The sequence below is a fragment of the Jatropha curcas genome, chromosome 10, assembly GCF_041381405.1.
Source record: "Jatropha curcas cultivar XTBG-Jc1 chromosome 10, XTBG_Jcur_1.0, whole genome shotgun sequence".
Classification (NCBI taxonomy): Eukaryota; Viridiplantae; Streptophyta; class Magnoliopsida; order Malpighiales; family Euphorbiaceae; genus Jatropha; species Jatropha curcas.
Genome location: NC_143160.1, coordinates 27,055,899 through 27,075,621, shown reverse-complemented (window position 1 = coordinate 27,075,621; position 19,723 = coordinate 27,055,899). Strand labels below are relative to the sequence as shown.

General features: G+C 34.1%; 3 protein-coding genes across 5 annotated transcripts; 1 reads left to right on the top strand and 2 right to left on the bottom strand.

The window, feature by feature from the left end:
- Window positions 1–5,075: 5,075 nt before the first annotated feature.
- Window positions 5,076–6,208, bottom strand: LOC149493386 (uncharacterized). Its single transcript, XM_089715475.1, has 2 exons — window positions 5,815–6,208; window positions 5,076–5,674 (listed from the first exon to the last, which is right to left on the bottom strand). Exons 1-2 carry the CDS (start codon window positions 6,206–6,208, stop codon window positions 5,076–5,078), a joined length of 993 nt encoding a protein of 330 aa, XP_089571601.1.
- Window positions 6,209–7,745: 1,537 nt separating this feature from the next.
- Window positions 7,746–14,982, top strand: PHOT2 (phototropin 2). Of its 3 annotated transcripts, XM_020679996.2 has the most exons (23): window positions 7,747–7,982; window positions 8,378–8,888; window positions 9,051–9,233; window positions 9,312–9,403; window positions 9,502–9,736; window positions 9,876–10,095; window positions 10,228–10,298; window positions 10,492–10,598; window positions 10,771–10,820; window positions 10,908–11,012; window positions 11,100–11,159; window positions 11,596–11,685; window positions 11,791–11,867; window positions 11,981–12,065; window positions 12,173–12,253; window positions 12,579–12,682; window positions 12,817–12,866; window positions 12,954–13,060; window positions 13,286–13,408; window positions 13,526–13,577; window positions 13,668–13,780; window positions 14,358–14,498; window positions 14,583–14,982. In XM_020679996.2, the coding sequence occupies exons 2-23, from the start codon at window positions 8,431–8,433 to the stop codon at window positions 14,697–14,699; spliced, it is 2,721 nt and encodes a 906-aa protein (XP_020535655.1). In that variant the 5' UTR covers window positions 7,747–7,982; window positions 8,378–8,430; the 3' UTR covers window positions 14,700–14,982. The 3 variants fall into 3 exon arrangements, with proteins under 3 accessions (XP_020535673.1, XP_020535655.1, XP_089571732.1); XM_020680014.2 differs by lacking the exon at window positions 12,173–12,253 and having other exon boundaries at window positions 7,746–7,982; XM_089715606.1 differs by lacking the exon at window positions 7,747–7,982 and having other exon boundaries at window positions 8,236–8,888.
- Window positions 14,983–16,111: 1,129 nt separating this feature from the next.
- On the bottom strand, window positions 16,112–19,287 carry LOC105637733 (Clathrin adaptor complex small chain family protein). Its single transcript, XM_012221359.4, has 7 exons — window positions 19,130–19,287; window positions 18,197–18,283; window positions 17,906–17,997; window positions 17,693–17,801; window positions 16,822–16,857; window positions 16,531–16,617; window positions 16,112–16,452 (listed from the first exon to the last, which is right to left on the bottom strand). Exons 1-7 carry the CDS (start codon window positions 19,130–19,132, stop codon window positions 16,381–16,383), a joined length of 486 nt encoding a protein of 161 aa, XP_012076749.1. The 5' UTR covers window positions 19,133–19,287; the 3' UTR covers window positions 16,112–16,380.
- Between the last annotated feature and the right edge of the window lie 436 nt (window positions 19,288–19,723).

Sequence of the window (19,723 nt, the reverse complement as noted above, 5' to 3'; positions counted from 1 at the left end):
CCTCTTTGAGATCCCCATGCAAAAAGGCATTATTCACATCTAATTGGTGAATATTCCATGAGTGAATGGAGGCTAGAGCCAATAGTAATCTGAGAGTAGTCATTTTTACAATTGGTGAAAAAGTTTCCAAGTAATCAAGACCCGCCACTTGAATGTACCCTTTGGCCACAAGCTTGGCCCTTGTACCTCTGTATTGAACCATCAGGCCTATGCTTTATTTTAAATACCCACTTGCAGCCAATAGAAATTTTTCCCGCAGGTAAATCAACTAGCTTTGAGGTTTTAGTGCGTTCAAAAGCTTGAAGTTCTACAGTCATAGCCTCTTTCCATTGAGCATGATTGTTTGCTTGAGCAAATGTTTTAGGTCCAAGAGAAGTGGAAATGTTAAGAATATAATGAGAATATAGGAAATGACAGAGGAGAGAGGATATCTTGTACCTGAGTATACTGATTCTGCTAAAACTAAGTTGCAACAATAATCTTATAGGTATGTGGGGGTTTTCCTAACTCTAGTGGAGTAACATGTAGCTAAGGGAAGGGGTTATGTAACAGAAGAGAGCATAGGGGTGGTAAGTGGGTTTTGGGATTGCAAATTAGCCGACTGTGAATATGTTTGTGGGGTAGCCGAATGTGCATGAAATGGGGAATTGGGAGGTGTGAAGTTCTGCTGTGTATTTGGAAAAGGATATAAGGTATCATCAAGGGAATTCAAAGATGGAATTATAGGTGTTGAATATGGTTGAGAAAAAGGGAAGTGACTTTTATAGAACTTAACATATCTAGAAAGAAAATTTTCTCTAGTTTTCAAATCTATGAGAATGTAACCCTTTGTGCCAGGTTTGAAACCTAAAAGTACACATTTCCTAGCCCTGGGGGTCAAGCTTAGTTCTGTGATTGGTAAGAGTGGAAGCAAAGCATAGAGAGCTAAAGACTCTAAGTTCATTAAAATCTGGTAAAGTATTATAAGGTTTTTGAAAAGGGCTTTTATTTTGAATAAGGGGGCTAGGAATTCTATTAATATGAAAAATTGAGTGAAGGACAACATAAGACTAAAAGGCTTTGGGAAGGTTGGACTGAAACATAAGGGCTCTTGTGACATTTAAGAGATGTTAGTGTTTTCGCTCTACAATCCCATTCTACTGGGGAGTCTCAACACATGTAGTTTGGTGGGAAATACCTTTGTAATCATAAAAGTCATTCATTAAGAACTCAAGTTCATTATCACTTCTAATGGATTTGATTTTAGTATTAAACTGATTCTCAACTAGATTAATGAAAGCTTGAAATAATGATCTAGTTTCTAACTTAGCTTTCATAGGGTAAATTAAGGTGTGCCTACTGTAATCATCTATGACAGTGAGAAAATATTTATGACCATGTATAGGTGGAGTGGACAAAGGTCCCCAAATATCAACATGTAACAATTAAAAAATAACAGTTGAAGTAGTGGTGCTAAGGGGAAAAGAGAGTTTTCTTTGTTTTGAAAAATGACAAAAATCACATGGTTCATGTGTATTATTGTTACAATTAACAAAAGGAAAATCTTTAGAAATAGCCTCAATTCTGGAATGAGATGGATGGCCTAGTCTAAAATGCCACAGATGATTGGGAGAGAAAGTTGAAATGGGTTGTACTATTGAATTGAAGATTGAAGCACTCTTGGTTGTGTTTGAAACTGGTTTCTGCAAGATGTATAAAGCGTCTCTAATTTCAGCTGAACCAATCATCCTCGAGGTAGTCTGATCCTGTATAAGGCAATAATTGTCTTGTAAGTGTAGCATACAACGTAAAGTTTTAATAAGTTTGGTAATGGAGTTAAGATTGAAATGAAATTCTGGCACATACAACACATCAACGAGAAACAAATCATCACTAAAATGCATTATGCCTAAATAGCAAGCTATTGCATAGGTATTGTGTAACATCCCTTCCCGGTCCACCCGTTAACCCGAATGAACCGAGCCGAGACGCTACAATCTGGTTGAACTTATGTCCTGTCATGCTGATATCATCCTGTATGCTAAATATGAATACAAAACACTCCCAATTAAACTCTAAACTTCCAACATCTCCACATAATCATCATACCACAATAACACTTTATATATATTTTCATAATTGTATAAATCCTCAATAGCATTTAATATCCAGCAATTAATTGCATTCATGATCTATATCAAGTTTTCATGACCTAATCATACCAACTATAGTAAAATATTTCATCTTCAATCATTTCATAAGTATTATTCTTATCTCCAACTACTTACACCAAAATAATTACATGCTTCACTTATATTTACAATCACATAAGCTCTAACAAATTTAATAATTATACATGCCATAAATCTTAATACATGCCATAATTCTTAATTATACAACTCTCAATCTACTATGACCAAATTAATCACTTCTGCTTTGATAGTACTCTTCAAGTCCTCAAGTAGCAACCACGATCTTCAACCTACGCGTGATAAAAATCGACGCGCTGAGTATAAAACTCAGTGATGCTCATAACTCACATACTTAACAAAGTGCGATGACAACTAACTTAAAATACAAAGTTCATAAAAGCATTGATAATCATAGAATCAGTACATTTCAACATAAATGTATCCTTATAGCAAAGAATAAACTTCTAATTCATAAACATAAATAGTTTAGTTCTAATTATCTCATAACTCCTTTATATGAACCTTTAATCACACATATCATGATTTTACCTACTGTTCATTATGCTGTATGAATTAAATAAATAAACATGTAAGAACACATAACAGTATATTTTTATTGTCTTACTTGCTGTTCATTATGCTGTATGACTTATGCACTTTTAGTCACATCATATAAGTTATGATTAATAACATCTTATAACTGTATGGCTCCTTAAAAATTAAATAAATAAACTTGTAAGCATATATAGCATTATACTTTCATGGTCTTACCTGGTGTTCTTTATGCTGTATGAATGCTGCAACTTTTATTAAAACTCAGTGAATATCGCAACGAATAAAGAAACATATAAACACATACATATGTAGAAATAAACATGTACTCACATATGGAATGTAAGCACACATATCATGATACTTTTATTATCATACTTGCTGCTCATTATACTGTATGATTATGCACTTTGTAGTCAATATAACTGTATAGCTCCATAAGGTTATAGTGAAACCAACGTGATAAGAAAAACTGTATGAAACTGGATGAATACTGTATGACTGGGCTGCTATGGCCATTATATAATCATATCCACTCAACGGCCTGTAGCCGGAGAACCAAACTGTATGGGGCGCAGATCTGCTATCCTATGTCGCGACATAGCCTTATCTAAGTGGTTTCTACCTAACCTCAATGGAGCGTATTATTGGCATGTCAATATATAAAACAAAAGCATATTAACTGCTTCATAACTTCATAAACCATACTGCTTACCTGTATGCTGATAGCCTCGCCAAGCGGGCAACTTGTGTCATGTTAGTTTCACATCATTTGCATGCTTGCATTTTGTGTTTATACATGTGTTCATGTTGTCTTTTTGGTTTAAAATGATTGAATGCATACAAGTTGAGAAAAGGAATACAATTGCATAGAATTCATAACTTCATACACCATAGTGTTTATCTCATTTCACATCATTTGCATGCTTGCATGTTGTTTTGATACATGTTCTTATGTTGTCTTTTTGTTTTAAAATGATTGGAGGCATGCAAGTTAAGCAAAGGAATACAATTGCATAGAAAATGAAATCCAAAAGAGCATCAGAACACAATTCGCGAGCGCGCCATGCAAAGTCGCGAGCGCGAGAAGCACATATGAGGTTCAGTGAGTTTACAGGCCAAATTCGCGAGCGCGCAATGAAAGTCGCGAGCGCGAGAAGTGCAAAATGAGAGTCAGAGAGTTCACAGGCCAAATTCGCGAGCGCGCAATGAAATTCGCGAGCGCGTGTCGTGTTTTCCAGCCTGCGCAGTCTGTACTTTTGTGGTCATATCTCTCAATTTACAACTCCGATTTGGGTGATTCAAAAACCCATGGAAAGCTAACACATAGAGGAACAAATAACTCTTCTATGACAATTCCTAATTCCATCATTAAATAGGGTCAAAATCAAGGTGAATTTACTGGTTACTTTTCCAGCAAAACCTGTTTCAGCATGAACTCAATATTTACTTCATTTAGTCATTTCATCTCATGCTTTTTCACCATTTTCAGTCATCTTACTCAACATTAAACAACATATCTCCTCATTTCAACACATCACACAAATTATCATGCAAGGAAATGAATTAAACTAAAAGAGATAGCACACCTTCACTCCAAAAAGCTTGAACTCTTCTTTTTAGCTTCCTTCTACCTTTGAGCTCACCTCTCCTATACATAAGAACTCTTATGAATACTCTAAAAATATCACCAAATGATTCAAGTATGAAATTCAAGAAGGTTTACTTACTTGGATAGAATAGAAGTTGAATATAATGCTTGAATCCCATGAAAATTGATGGAGAAAGGAAGGTGAACTAAGGGAAAGGAAGTAGATGAAGGAGATGAAGATGATGAAGGAGATGAAGAAGATAAAGATGAAAAATGGGAAAGTGAATGGAAGTCTCGGGTACATCTCCAAAAATATCATGATTTTGTGTGAAAATTACCAAATGGTACCTCAAGTGTCAAAATGGTACAACTCAAGACCTCAACTTTATAATTTAGTGCAACCAAGTCCTAATCCTTATACTTTGATCTTTTTGTTTCCTTCAAGTAAGTCCACTTCTTTTCCTGATTTCAATTACCTCCCATTCTACCTCACTCTAGACTCTAATGGCTCGAACCGGGTTTTGGATCAGCCCGAATCGACTCTAAGCAACGACTCGATTCAATAGAAAAATGAGACGTTACATATTGTTAGGTAATTTCACTTTAATTGGTATGATTTTCTTATATGAGGTAAAAAATGAAAGAGAAGTGGATATATGGTCTGTGTCACCTGTATAAAAAATCCAAGATCCAAGGTCTGCCACAAAAGCAAGGATAAAATGATTACCTGTAGTCTTTTGATTACCTTTTGAAGCAATCTGTTATGGTTGTTTGGTTGGAATATCATTTGCAGTGGCGATGTGATTTACTAAGCTATTAGACAAAGATTGATCTTGAATCAAATATAGGAGTTTCTGGTGTTGCTTAGGGGTGAAAAGCATAGCTTCATGAGAGTTTTGCTTAGGAAAAGAGGGCTGCAAACCAAAGTTATCTGATCTTTCAACCTTTTCTTCAAAAACAGCATTGGCACTTGCAGTGGGAAAATTAGGATTCTTAAATTTAAATCCTGGTGGAAAGCCATGCTTTCTATAACAAGTTTCAATGGTGTGCCTTTCCCTTCCACAATAAGAACAAACTTTAACACCAGTATTATTGTGAAAACCTCTTCCTCTAAAGGAATTGTATTGTCCTCTGCCTGTTCCTTTGTGAAACTCAGATTTTGTGTTCCCAAGGTTGTTATCATTTCTCATTACTCTATTAACAAGAACTTTGGACTCCACAGACCATGCTATCTGCCTTTCTTGTTGTATTACTAAGGAGAAAACCTTGTTAATTGAAGGTAAGGGTTCAATTAACATGATCTGAGTTTTGACATTAGAGAAATTCTCATTGAGTCCCTTCAAAAACCTGACTACATAATCTGATTGCATATCGCTCTTAAAAGTCAAAATTGCACCACAATTGCAGGTTATCTCACATGAACAAATAGGTATTGGCCTAAAATTCAACAATTCATCCCATAAGATCTTTAACTGTGTTATTCAGTGACTTAAAGATCACCTTGCTTAAAGTCATAGATTTCTTCTTGCAATTTTGAAATACATATAATGTCACCTTGAGAAAAACAATCTCGCAATTCATTCCAGACATCAGCAGCGATGTCTATCCACAAAACACTTTGAGTAATCGAAGGTGAAAGTGATTTAGTAATCCAGGATAACAACATAGTGTTGCATCTCTCCCAAGTTGAGCGCATCGGGTCTGTTTTTGTTGGAACCATGATTGAACCATCAATAAAAGTGAGTTTGTTCTTGGAAGTTAGCGCCATTTTCATTGCCCTGACCCAAGAATGGTAATTTGATCCATTAAGAAGAGGTGATACAAGAATCAATGCAGGATTCTCGTTTGGATGAAGGAAGAAAGGATTGGAAGGATTTTGAAGGTGATCCGCCATTGTAGATAAAAGGAGAATTTCTGTAACTATTCAAGTATGAGATTTGATTGAGGGAAAATGAAAGCTTATATTTATAAATCTGTGAGTTTGATTATATATAAGAAATAAGAAGATAGCAAAAAGAAATAACAAATGAGGAAGTTGTAACTTCCTATAGAGTTTTGCTAACAAACTGAATAAGTTACAACTAATCTATTGCCAGTTAAGCAATTAGTTACTTAGTGGGCCAGTCTCTTTCTTTTGCTTTCTTTTCATTTTGTTTTCGTGTACTGTGTATTTTTCACTGTCATTTATGGTTAACACTAAAGTGTGAAAGTGAAGGGCAGTAATTGAACCCTGCAAATTTTAGGAGGCCACAAGGAAAATCGGTTTCAAGGTCAAATTTACGAAATTAGGCTGTAGCATTTTATAAACTGAACCTTGAGTAGCTAACTAGGGTTGATTCATTTACGGCCATATTTGTTGGTGAGAAATGAGAACAACGAAAGAGAAGAAATATCCTCATCTCAGGGCAAAAGTAATGAATGGGAGGGGGCTAAATGCTTGTATAGATGGTATTAATCGCACAACGTGGAGGTTTATTAGAGCCTTCCCAAATGGTGTGGTTCTCATGGCTCAACGCTGTCACCAGGAGACAATGGTAATTGGTAGGCAGTCCCACTCCAAAAGGACAACTCAAAATTTAAAGACGGATAGTGAAATATTATCCCCAAACAATGCCACATTGAAACTTTATAGCCTCATAATCTTTGACCCTCTTGTCCTTTCCACCCTGTACATTTTCATGCATTAGGATTTTTTTTTTTCTTTTCTTTTCTTTTTCTTCATAATTAATTAACAATTTGGATTAATTCGTTAGCAGCCATTATACTAGCTAAATTGTATTTTATGCAATTCTAATTTTTTTTCCCTTCATTTTCCAAAAAAAAAAATAATAAATAAAAGCTGAAAGAACCAATTATCATATGTATAAGCCTATTTGACATTAAATTGAAATTGCTCCTTTCTTTTTAAATATTATTAGAAAAAACAGTTCCAATTTCCTATTCAATTATTTTGAAATTTCAAAAATTAAATTAAGTAAAATTCACCTTAAAGCTGACAAAATATTTTTCTCAATTCAATCAATAATGTGTAATATGACAAAAGACAATTAATTAGATTATTAATTAGCCCATTAACTGAGTCATTTATAAGCCAATTGGGTGTGTGTTTTTGGTTAATTTTTTCACGGGTACGAAGAATGAGAAGTCTCGAATTCGAGTCCTCCCCATCATAAGAGTTTTCACAATCTAGTACGGTTTGAGTTTCAGTTATAGAAGGAAGTGGAATAGGAACACACATTTTTCTGTTAAACGATTTGACATTGACAGTAGAAGTTTAACCTTGGAATTGAAGATTTGTTTTTCTGGTAGTAATTTTCTAATGTACAGAAACTTCAGCAGCAGAAATTTGGATAAAATAGGAAGTACAGCACCTAGAAATGGAAGGCTAAGATAAAAACTAACAAAGGCGAATAATTGTCCTTTACAATTCGGGCTGGAGCTTATGGGAGTGGGACAGTTGAAGGCACAAGCTTCCCTATTTATGGTGAAAGAAAAAACCCAACATTATCTTTCTACCTTATAATTTTCTCTTTATATAATCCAAGACAAAAAGAGAAAAAAAGGAAGAGACTTGAAACTATTTTTATCTAATAATCCAAAAAGCCTTATGTGGGTTGTTTGTGTTGTGGTTCAGCAATGCATGCCTTCAACTGTTTTTGATCTCAACTGTGAGCATCTTTCGTAACTAGCTTTCTGAATCTGTTATTTACAGTATATATCTTGCTTGAGCTATTTTTGAATTTGTATTTTTCTGCAATATATATATATATATATATATAGGTCTGCAAGAGTTCAGTACTTGTATTGCAATTTTTAATTTGGGTTGTTAAGTGTAATTCTTTACTATTTGATTGGTATTTCATCCATTTGCTATTGAATAAAGAAGTTCTTTTAATGAATATGCGCTATTTACAGTTTAATTAAGAGTTGAAAAAAATGGAGAAAGTGAATTTAAGTGTTAATGCAAATGATGAATCCATTAATAGAGAAGAAAGGAAATCAATTGAGGTCTTTGATCCTACACGAAATAATGCTAATTTTGGACGGGAAACTCTTCCTGCAGAACCTTTTAGTTCTAGTAGCAGCGGCAGCAGGAAGAAGCCCGTGAACAAGTGGATGGCATTTGAAAAAGGTTCTGATAAATCCAAGATCTCTGCCGATGATGCAATAAGAGAAACAATGGAATCGAAAAATAGTTATTTCAATGGACAAGCTTCTTCCAAGAAAGTATTAACAGAAGCAAGCATAGCAGAAAGGACTGCAGAATGGGGACTTGTTGTGAAGTCAGATGTGGGGGACGGTAGCTTCAAAGCAATTAAGACATCATCTGGAGATGGAAATAGGATTAAAACCTCATCAGAGAGATTCGCAGTAGATTCCACAAGAACATCGGAGGAATCAGAAGCAGGAGCCTTTCCAAGGGTATCACAAGAGTTGAAAGATGCTCTAGCAACACTACAGCAAACTTTTGTTGTGTCTGATGCTACCAAACCAGACTACCCTATAATGTATGCCAGCAGTGGATTTTTTACTATGACCGGCTATTCTTCCAAGGAGGTTGTTGGAAGGAACTGGTAATGTTCACTTATCCTTCTGCAAGTCTGTAGTTATGCTATAAAGAGTCAATCTGCTAGTAATATTACTCAGTAGCATAGCTACACACACACACACACACACACACACACATATATATATATATATGAAAAAACTGAGGCATAAGTACTTTGTATTTGCAGCCGGTTTCTCCAGGGTCCAGAAACAGACAGCAAAGAAGTCGAAAAGATACGAGATGCAGTCAAAAATGGGAATAGCTACTGTGGTAGGCTTCTTAACTACAAAAAAGATGGCACTCCTTTCTGGAATCTTCTGACGGTCACCCCCATCAAAGATCACCACGGCAATACTATCAAATTCATTGGGTCAGTTATTATGAAAGCACGTTTCTCTTTCTTGGAAAAAGTAAATACATGAAAATAATCATCTTTGTAACAATGCAGAATGCAGGTGGAAGTCAGCAAATACACTGAAGGTATCAACGAAAAGGCTTTACGTCCTAATGGATTGCCCAAGTCTTTAATCCGCTATGATGGTAAAAGAAAGAAAAATGAATGTGTATAATTTTTGGTTTTCTATTATTAGACATTTAGAAACATGAATGCATGTATTTATTTCATTTATCTCAATCAGCTCGACAGAAGGACAAGGCTTTAGATTCCATGACAGAGGTTGTTCAAACTGTCAAAGATCCCAAATCTCATATTCGAAGTACGAGCCATGATGCATCCAACAGTCTTGACTATTTTCTGCCTAAATCTATTCACTTTGATACCGTCCATGCTAGTTCTCCTCACTTGGACTTGTCAAATGATGTCTCTGAGGAAACTGAGAAGAAAACTAGAAGATCAAGTGGAATTTCAAAGGGGTATGTCTCCCTTCTCATTTCCATCTTTCCTTTAGATTTTCTAAACACTTTATTGACAAAGCAAATATAAAGTAATCTATTTAGCTGTTAATTGATATTGTACTATTATACAATGTGTTGTGTGATAATGCTCCTGCAGGTTCAAACCAAGGTCTCAAAGTTATGCAGGAGTACGTGAAGCACCACCACCAACTGTTGAACCAGAGGTTTTGATGACCAGAGATATAAAACTTTCCAACAGTTGGGAGCATGCTGACAGAGATAGGGACATACGACAAGGAATTGATTTGGCAACCACATTGGAACGCATTGAAAAGAATTTTGTGATCTCAGATCCTAGACTTCCTGATAACCCTATTGTAAGTCACAATTTCATGACTAGTATAACATGCTCAGCTTTACCATCATCTTTTATGGTAGCGAACTTGCAATCTGTGAAAGAAATGTGCAGTTTAACACAATACAAATTTAATATGGTCTTTCCTGTTCAGATATTTGCATCCGATAGCTTTCTTGAACTAACAGAATATACACGAGAAGAAATCTTGGGAAGAAACTGTCGGTATGAACAATTAAATTTTTTATGTGTTCATTTTGTGACCATCTGCACTATTTTTCTTCATTTTATAAGGCTCCCATTCCTGTATTCCTCATTATTTGGCAATATTAGTAGTTCTTTCCTCTATTATCTAGGCACTTAAAAGTGTTATTCTCAACTTTTTGATAGTATTCTAATTTGCTTCATAATTGTACAGGTTTCTTCAAGGACCTGAAACAGATCAAGCAACTGTCTCTAAGATAAGAGATGCTATTAGAGAACAAAGGGAAATTACAGTTCAGTTGATCAATTACACGAAAAGTGGTAAGTATTCGAGCTTGTGTTTCCTATGATGCATTTATAACACAAATTGAAATACCTACATGCTATAAAGAAAAATAAACATTGGGAGCTAGACATATATACTCCTTGTCAAAGATGTGATTCTTTTTTGTGTTGTTATTGTATAAATTCATATGATTTTTATTATTTGCAGGAAAGAAATTCTGGAACTTATTCCACTTGCAGCCTATGCGTGACCAAAAGGTGGTTATTTACTGTGCTAGACAACCATCTCATACTCAAGTTAAAAGATACTTCAATTTCTCATTTGATCTTTGTTATCTTGTTTAGGGTGAGCTTCAATACTTCATTGGTGTTCAACTGGATGGAAGCGATCATATGGAACCTTTGCGCAATCGCCTTTCGGAGAAAACCGAGCTACAAAGTGCTAAGTTGGTAGGTTACTTCTCTATCATTGGTGTTCCTTTTTTCAGCAGATATCAGAGTTCTCATTGTTTTGAAGCTTTCTTTGTTGTTTACCAGGTTAAGGCAACTGCAGAAAATGTTGATGGAGCTGTTCGAGAGCTTCCTGATGCCAACTTGGTAAGGTACTCTTTTCACTAGACTCACAATTAGTTTATATATTCTGAGAGATTATCATTCTCTTCTTTTGACTATTTCTGAGTTTTCAATTTTTCTTTTTCTTTTATATGATAAATACCAACTCTGCAACTTTTCCAAAATGAATGAAATCTAAATGTAAAAGAGGTTAAGATGTCTGAATATTATAAAATTCTGATGTTCTATATGAAAATATGATAAAAATTTACAATTTGAGCATAAGAATTAGGATCTTTATCTTCTCAAATGTACTTGTAGTTGAAATGTCAATTTATTCTTTCCTAAGCAGTGAAAAGTTAAAGATACTCAATGAAATGCTTATATTGATATTCTTTACTTGTTACTACATTAACTTACTGTTTTTGAGAAATTATACTGCATATAGCGCTTGCAACTTATATAAAATGAAATATTCCAGAGACCAGAAGATTTGTGGGCAATTCACTCGCAGCCTGTCCATCCATTGCCTCACAAAAGGCACAGTCCTTCTTGGATAGCAATACAGAAGGTGACAAGTTATTTAAGTATTTTCTGGTATTCATACTGTGGGGATAAAGAACAAAAATGTATACTAAAGCTATTTGAAATTATAACTATCTTTCTGTCTTCGTAGATCACTTCTCGAGGTGAAAAAATAGGTTTGGAACATTTCAAGCCCATAAAACCCTTGGGTTGTGGTGATACTGGCAGGTAATACTGTGGTGCTTGTTGGTTCATGTTCTTGAGCTGCCGTTTTCTTGGTCTGTTTCAGTTCTAGTTTGTTTGGATTTCAATTTTTAACATTGGTTTTGTATTTGATTCAGTGTTCATTTGGTGGAACTGAAAGGTACAAGCCAACTGTATGCTATGAAGGCAATGGAAAAATCTATGATGCTGAATCGTAATAAGGTTTCCATATAAACACTTAAAGGTTTTCCTGTTCTGGAAGTCGCATACATTGATAGCTTTGAACTATATCATTTATAACTTCAGCATTCACGGTAAATAATCTACAGGTACATAGAGCATGCATTGAAAGAGAGATCATTTCACATCTAGATCATCCCTTTCTACCCACATTGTACACTTCATTTCAGGTATTGTAATCACAGCTTTTCATAAGTTTCCTTATACGAATTTCTGAAATAACCCAGTATTTGTAGCACAGAAAGAACATCTTAAAATTTTCCGAAATATTTCTACTTCCATGTCACATTTATATGGGAAAGACATTATTTATGTTGTTCGAAATCATTGTTGGTGCTTGTATCGATGTTTGCTTGACTTCTGTTAGTAAAGCTGCACATTCTATTCTATAATTTAGCAAATTTCGTCGCCACAGTACCTTAAACTTCTCACCTTTCATTGGGTTTTACTTACTGATTGAATAATATAATTTATGATGTTTCTTTATCTCCTCAGACTTCTACACACGTTTGTCTGATAACAGACTTTTGTCCTGGCGGAGAGCTCTTTGCACTACTTGACAAACAACCTATGAAATTATTTAAGGAGGATTCTGCAAGGTATTTTCAGTTCTATTCTCTGACTAGCAGAATATTATTCGGTTTGTTGTACAATTTTGTTAGAGTAAAATAAAAAGTAAATCATCGTAAAAGTTCCATTTGGTTTTAGAACCTAACACTAATTGCATCTCCAGATTCTATGCAGCAGAGGTTGTCATTGGCTTGGAATATCTTCACTGTTTAGGTACTTTTATAAACTGGAAAACATATATTTTATATATAAATCTCCATTGTTGCTCACCTACTATCAATTTTTTTTTAACTTGTGCAGGAATAATTTATCGTGATCTGAAGCCAGAAAATATCTTACTCGAGAAGGACGGACATGTTGTCTTAACTGACTTTGATTTATCATTTATGGCATCCTGCAAACCACAAGTAAGCCATTACCTTCCTGTTTTACAAAATTATATTTCTCCATTTTGTTCATGTTTAGCTATTTGGCTTCTTGAAAACAAAAAACCCTTTTCTTCATCAAATCCCAAAAGCTACATTCTTCTTATCAAAGATTGAAATAACAGAATTCAATTTCTGCAGCAAAATATCATGAAAATGTGGATTTTAAATGTCTAATTTTCCATGAAAAATACATGTTATATGCAGATAATAAAGCACCCGCCACCTAAGAATCGAAGAAAATCAAGAAGCCAACCTCCGCCAACATTCGTTGCAGAGCCAATAACACAGTCAAATTCTTTTGTTGGAACTGAGGAATACATTGCTCCTGTATGGTGATCTTTCCCTTCTGTTTACAGGAGATTCTACAAGTTTCTAGAATCACAGGAAATATTTTTAATGGGAATGATTTGGATTACTAAAAATCAGAAATGATTGGATTTTCAGGAAATAATCACAGGCACAGGACACAGTAGTGCCATTGACTGGTGGGCTCTTGGTAAGGACATTGTGATCTATGAATAAACTTTTTTTTTTTTTTTAAAGAAAAAATAACCATGTGAAGTATTTATTTGTGGGATTCATTCAGGTATTTTGTTGTATGAGATGCTATATGGTCGCACGCCTTTCAGAGGAAAGAATAGACAAAAGACATTTGCCAATATTTTGCACAAAGATCTCACCTTTCCTAGCAGCATCCCTGTAAGTTTATTTTATTTATTTTATTTTTTTATTCGTAGAAAGATCCGATAGACCAAGATAATATTACAGGCTATATAATAAAGATAGTCCTACCTTCAAATAATATTCTTCGAACCATAGTTATTAAACGTAGTTTGACATAACGGGTCAACTTAGAGAATTGGCTTTGAAATTAGCTGATTTTGCTTTTGAATCATTTAAAGAAGGGAATCAAATTGATCCAACCTATGCAAACTCAATCCAATTGACTTGGATCGATTTTTTTTATATTTTAATTATTTTTTATTATATTATAATTAGTTAATTAATATATATCATATATATTTTTATAACCCACTAATTGAACCATTGATTCATCGGTTACACCAATGACCCTTCACCCAATTCTTTAGTCAGGTTAATATCCGAATCAGTTTAACAACACCGTTTCAGACTCTAAACTCCTACTATTCCTATCTTTTACAAGATATGAGAAGACTAATCAAACTATACCTCGTTAGAATAATAATTTTATTAATCATGTGAGAGAAATTAATAATCATAAAATGATTACGTTATATTATATTACAATTTACAGGTTAGTCTTGCTGGAAAACAACTGATTAATGCACTGTTGAGTAGAGACCCCAGCACCCGTTTGGGATCAAAGTCTGGTGCCAATGAAATCAAAGAACACTCTTTTTTCCGTGGAATTAATTGGCCTCTCATCCGCTGCATGGTACGCTCTCTTTCTTTCTTTCTTTTTTTTTTTTTTCAAAAACTTTTCTCAATTCAAATTGATAACACATAAATTTGGTTGCAGAGGCCCCCAGCTCTGGAGGTGCCTCTTCAGCTAATTGAAAAGGATACTATGGCCAAAGAAGTTACATGGGAAGATGATGGAGTGCTCGACTCTTCTGTGGATATGGATATTTTCTAAAAAGGTTCTCATGAATTTATTTATTTGCAATGTATAGCTTTCCACCTAGGTTATACAAATACCTTAAAAGAGTCGATATACATGTATCCTACCCATTACCGACACCTCTCGGATATTCTTGTACACGTTTCGAACATTTTAAAAACCATGTCCTATTATTTATTTTACTTTATTAATTTTGGATAGTTTAAGGACACTTCTAAAGTGTTCCATGTCTGTACAACCTAGCTTTCCGCTGTATGTTTTATATAGCAATCGGTAAATTTGCTTCGCTTTTACAGAACCCAGATTCCAGATATATATATGCATGAGAAGATGCTTCAAGTTTCATTGGTTTACTGTTTGAAGGCGTCTCTCCCACATTTGTTAATTCTGCAGTATCTGTTAATTGTTTTTGTAAATGAGAGATTATGCAATTTCCATTTTGCTCTCCTTCAGAGCATGAGTTTGCGTCAGCTTATGAAGCTAAAGTATTCATATAGATAGGAGCCATATATATAAGGAAGCACACAAGTTTTGGTGGTCACAACCACCAGCCGGCCGGAGATTGCTTCCGGCAATGTAGAAATCTGACTTATATTTCTCAATGCAGTACATATTCCGAATAATCAAATTTAGATGCTACCTAGCTAAGCTTTATATTGATATGGTTCAAAATCTTTTCAAATCGGTATGTCGTATTATCCAGTGTAATCTATCCATAGCCTCACAGATCATGTTATGTGACTATATTCTAAGAGAAAGTAGGAAATCCTATAGTAATGCAACAAATAATATAACCTGATATATTGGATGACTCCAATGACATAAATATCCTTGTGTTGGAACCACAATGGCAACTGAACAATATTCTTATGGTGCCTAAAAAGCATATTTTTTGAACAAAAACAGAAAAAAAAGTTAATTTTGATAACCTAACACTATGTACTTCAGCTGAACAATTGCGTCCGACTCCGAGCCAAAAGTCCCCCAACTAGCCGGGGAAATATATTCAATGAGGCAGCACAACACCACATAATACCATTTTTTGGACTCTCAGGAAAGTGTTATTACAGTAAAGGATAATCCCTTTTCAAGTCCAAGAGATCCCACAACACTAAAGACATCAGTAGGGAAACTGGTATGGCCTTATTGCATCCTTCAGGATACTATGATAGAGACTAAGTTTACTAGTTTTATTGGGGAGCAGAAACGCCACCGTCGTCGCCATTGCAACCACCAACATCACATAGGCTCAACCAACATTCACTTTATAATAACACAAATCTTACTAATCAGAAAACAACTTATCACCAAAAAGAAAAAAAGAATAATGTTCGTTCCTGATGAACCATGGACATGGTGGGAGATTTGGTTCACCTAGGAGAAATTTGAGAACACAACCTAGGGAATAAATGTTCCATCAGTCTATGTTAACAAAAATGTTGGCTTCCACTTAATTAGTTGTTGCAGTATTTAACAAATATCACCGCCAACCACATCCACATTTTCACAGTGCATTTGAGTCATAATCATCATCAGTTGACAAAAGCCCTAATATAATGCGTAGGAGTCACATTTGATATAAAATACATGCATAACATATTTCACATATCAAACAGAAAAATTGTAGTGCACATCAACACTGGCAACACAGCACCTCAAAGTCAATGAACACAAAATACAATTGCTCTTTCATATCTTACTTGGTGGCCTGTGCAATAATATTACTTATGGAACTGGCCTGCTCTTTTGCAGTCTCCACCAATGAATCCTACAGCTCAATGAATGATGCACTCAGAAGCTGGTAAGAAGCTAAAACTGATGATATTGTGGGCAAAAGACATTATACCTGTGCAGCTATTAGCCTGGCAACTGTTTTCTTGCTTGACTCTTGGAGCTCACCAGCGATCAAAAGCTCATCCAGTACATAATAGGCCTTCCATGTTAAAGAAGCAAACAACTAAGCAAAGAACATTCCACATTCATGTACACAAAATAAACAATAATAATCTAATTAAATTACCGATTGTAGCATAATTACTGGTAGCCATAAACCAAAGTTAACTTTCCAATGCTAAGTTAAAGGAGGGGAGCAACGAAACATGAAACAAATCCTGACTGGAAGACAAATAAACACTACCTTATGGAAGTTGAAGATCAAGTCTAGCTCACACACCTGCATGGAAGCACAATCAATTATCACAAAATCAAAATGTAGGACCATGTAGCATGGCTCTTTTTCTTTTCCCTTAAGAAAACATGGTCATTTTCAAAGAAATAACAATTCATTTTGAAAACAGGATTTCCTTCAAGAATTTAGCAAACTCGCAAAAGACAAAAGTATCCACAAGATAAGCCCAATAACAAGACAAGTCCACCATATGACTGATCACATTGACTGCAAGTCACCATTTAGAGTTCCGATCAGCCTCTACCAGAAGTCAAAAACCATCACAACTGAACTTTGAGGGTAGAGAGTGTTAAAAGGGTAAGAAGTAGACCTAGAACCGCTTAGAGGAAAGTGGTTGCTAAAAATCTATGGTCTCTGGTCTGGAGATTAATTATGAAGGAACATAATGGAGATAAAAGATTCATATATTTGACTCAAACATTCTATGCTTAAGGCTTTTTATTATTGTCTGTCTTATGCTCGTATATTACTTAATAAAGCAAATGATTTTCAAAATTTTTAACAAAATTATTTTCTTTTTTCCAAAATCCTTTGTTTCTTATTTTATGCTTTGCTTACTTCTTGCTATTATTGAACAAAGCGAATATTATAATAAATGATTCATGTAGCCGACCCTAACCAGTTTGGGACTAAGGCTTAATTATTGTTTTTGTTGTATAGATTAATGCAAAACACCAAACACACAAAGGTCATATATTTATATTATGCATACCCACTCAATACACCAACACAAGAAAAAATATTTACCATATGCAAATCATTTTCCAAGAAACAAAGAGCCTAAATGGAAATGAGTAGAGACAGTTTTAAGTTCACTCACACTGCCAAAGTATCGGTCCAGAATCTCAACAAAATGATGGATTATTTCGAGGACCTCTAACTCATTGTCGTCCTGATCAATGCACATGCAGAAATATAGACTGGCATACCTGCATATGCATTGGAAGCAACAATTGATCAGCTCTAAGATGGAAACACATACTTCACAGAGTCTCTACATAACAATGAAGGTACTTCTATATTCTTGCATTACCTTTTATAAACAACTTTATATCCCCTCCATTCAACAAAATTACAAAGCTTGGGCCCTCGAGTCAGAATTACCCCACTGAGCTCACGAACAACCTTCACAAAGTGCATTGCCGTACTTGAATAAATATTAATAGTGTTAAGAAAGCACAATATGTTTTAGAAGGATTTTCTACAGAATGTATGCCACCAAGACCAACAATCTATCATCAATTGGCCCTCTTACAAAAAAATTTATTTCAAAATATGGAATCCCTAATGAAAAGATATAAAAGAACAAAAGTTTAGCCATTACCTTAGTTCTTTCCTTCTGTGAATAAGGCGAATACCATTTTGTCAATCTCACTTTTCCTTGTCGACTTATAAGAAGGACAAAATGAATCTAGTATGCAGAGGAACATAAACCATTAGTGCTTTTGTATTCATATATCACAACTGATAGAATTACATCAATGAAATAAGTTCGTAAATCATTGTTACATAAATCATTTCAAGATAATTAGAAGATATACAACAATAACAACAACCAAGCCTTAATCCCAAACCAATTGGGGTCAGCTATATGAATGCTTTATTTCTATATCCATTGTTCAATTAAACAATTAAAATATAAACTGGAAAAACTTTTGAAATACTTTTTGTGAAATGGTAAGATGTGTATGATAAAAAACAATAATTTCATATTTGAATGGGAAGGCTGAAAGTAAATCACACTCATACAAAAGAGACTATTACTTTCTTGCTTACTTCTCATTTTTATTCAGTCCATTATTAAACCCAGAAACGAAACAGATCCCTTTACACCTAATGACCACTGATTAAGAGAAATCACAAGTGGGATTTTTTTTTTTTTTTTGGGTCGGTTTTTATTTTTGAAATTGGTATATATGATGAGTTAAACAAAGAAACAATGTAAAATTATCAACTTATCATCTCTTACTTGTACACAATTAAACTATTTCGAATATATTATAATTTTAAAATCAAAAACCATCAAGAATCGGAATCGCAAAGCAATCAACCATTGTTCCGTTCAGACTGGCGAAATTGAGCAAATTGAAACAAGACTACGAGTAAAAGATCACAGATACGAATAATTCGATCCAATTTTTTGAATAACTTGAACAAATCTAAAGAGAAGGAAACCAATAGAAAATGCAAAAATGAAGAAGAAAAGTTAAATTACGGAAATCACAAGGGAAACAGATCGACGGATTAAAGAACTTACCATATTATATTATCTTGTTTGTCTGTTCTATTAAGAGCTATCAAAAGAATTCAAAATCTCTGCTGCAGCGAAACTACTGTGTCCGTCTATTTCGTTCCTTCGTTTTCAATACAGTCTCCTGCTTCAGCTGTAAAATTTAATTTTAAAAAGTTGTTTTTTCCTTTTTTAAACAAAATAAATTTTATAGTTTCTAAACTTTTTTTTTTTTTTTTAAGTATTTGAATGGAAAAATTTACAGATAAGTGTCCCATTGTTTTTGAAAAATAACTTCTCTTAAAAGAAAATCTTTTTTCTTTGAAAAGTGTTATTTAAATAACTCAATTTTTATTATCTAGTTTGTTGTAATATTAAAAATTAGTTTAAAATGTTAAAATTTTAAATTTGTAAGACTATAAATATTTTTAATTATAAAAATTTTATATTCTAAAAATTTATTATCAAATATGAAGAAAAAAGTGCACAAAAATAATAAATTATGAACACATCAATGCGTAATCCAATGGTAAATACATATACAATCGGATAATAGATTCAGATTCAAATCTCCTCTCAATACCCAAAAATAAAAAAATAAATTGCGATAGTCATTATAAT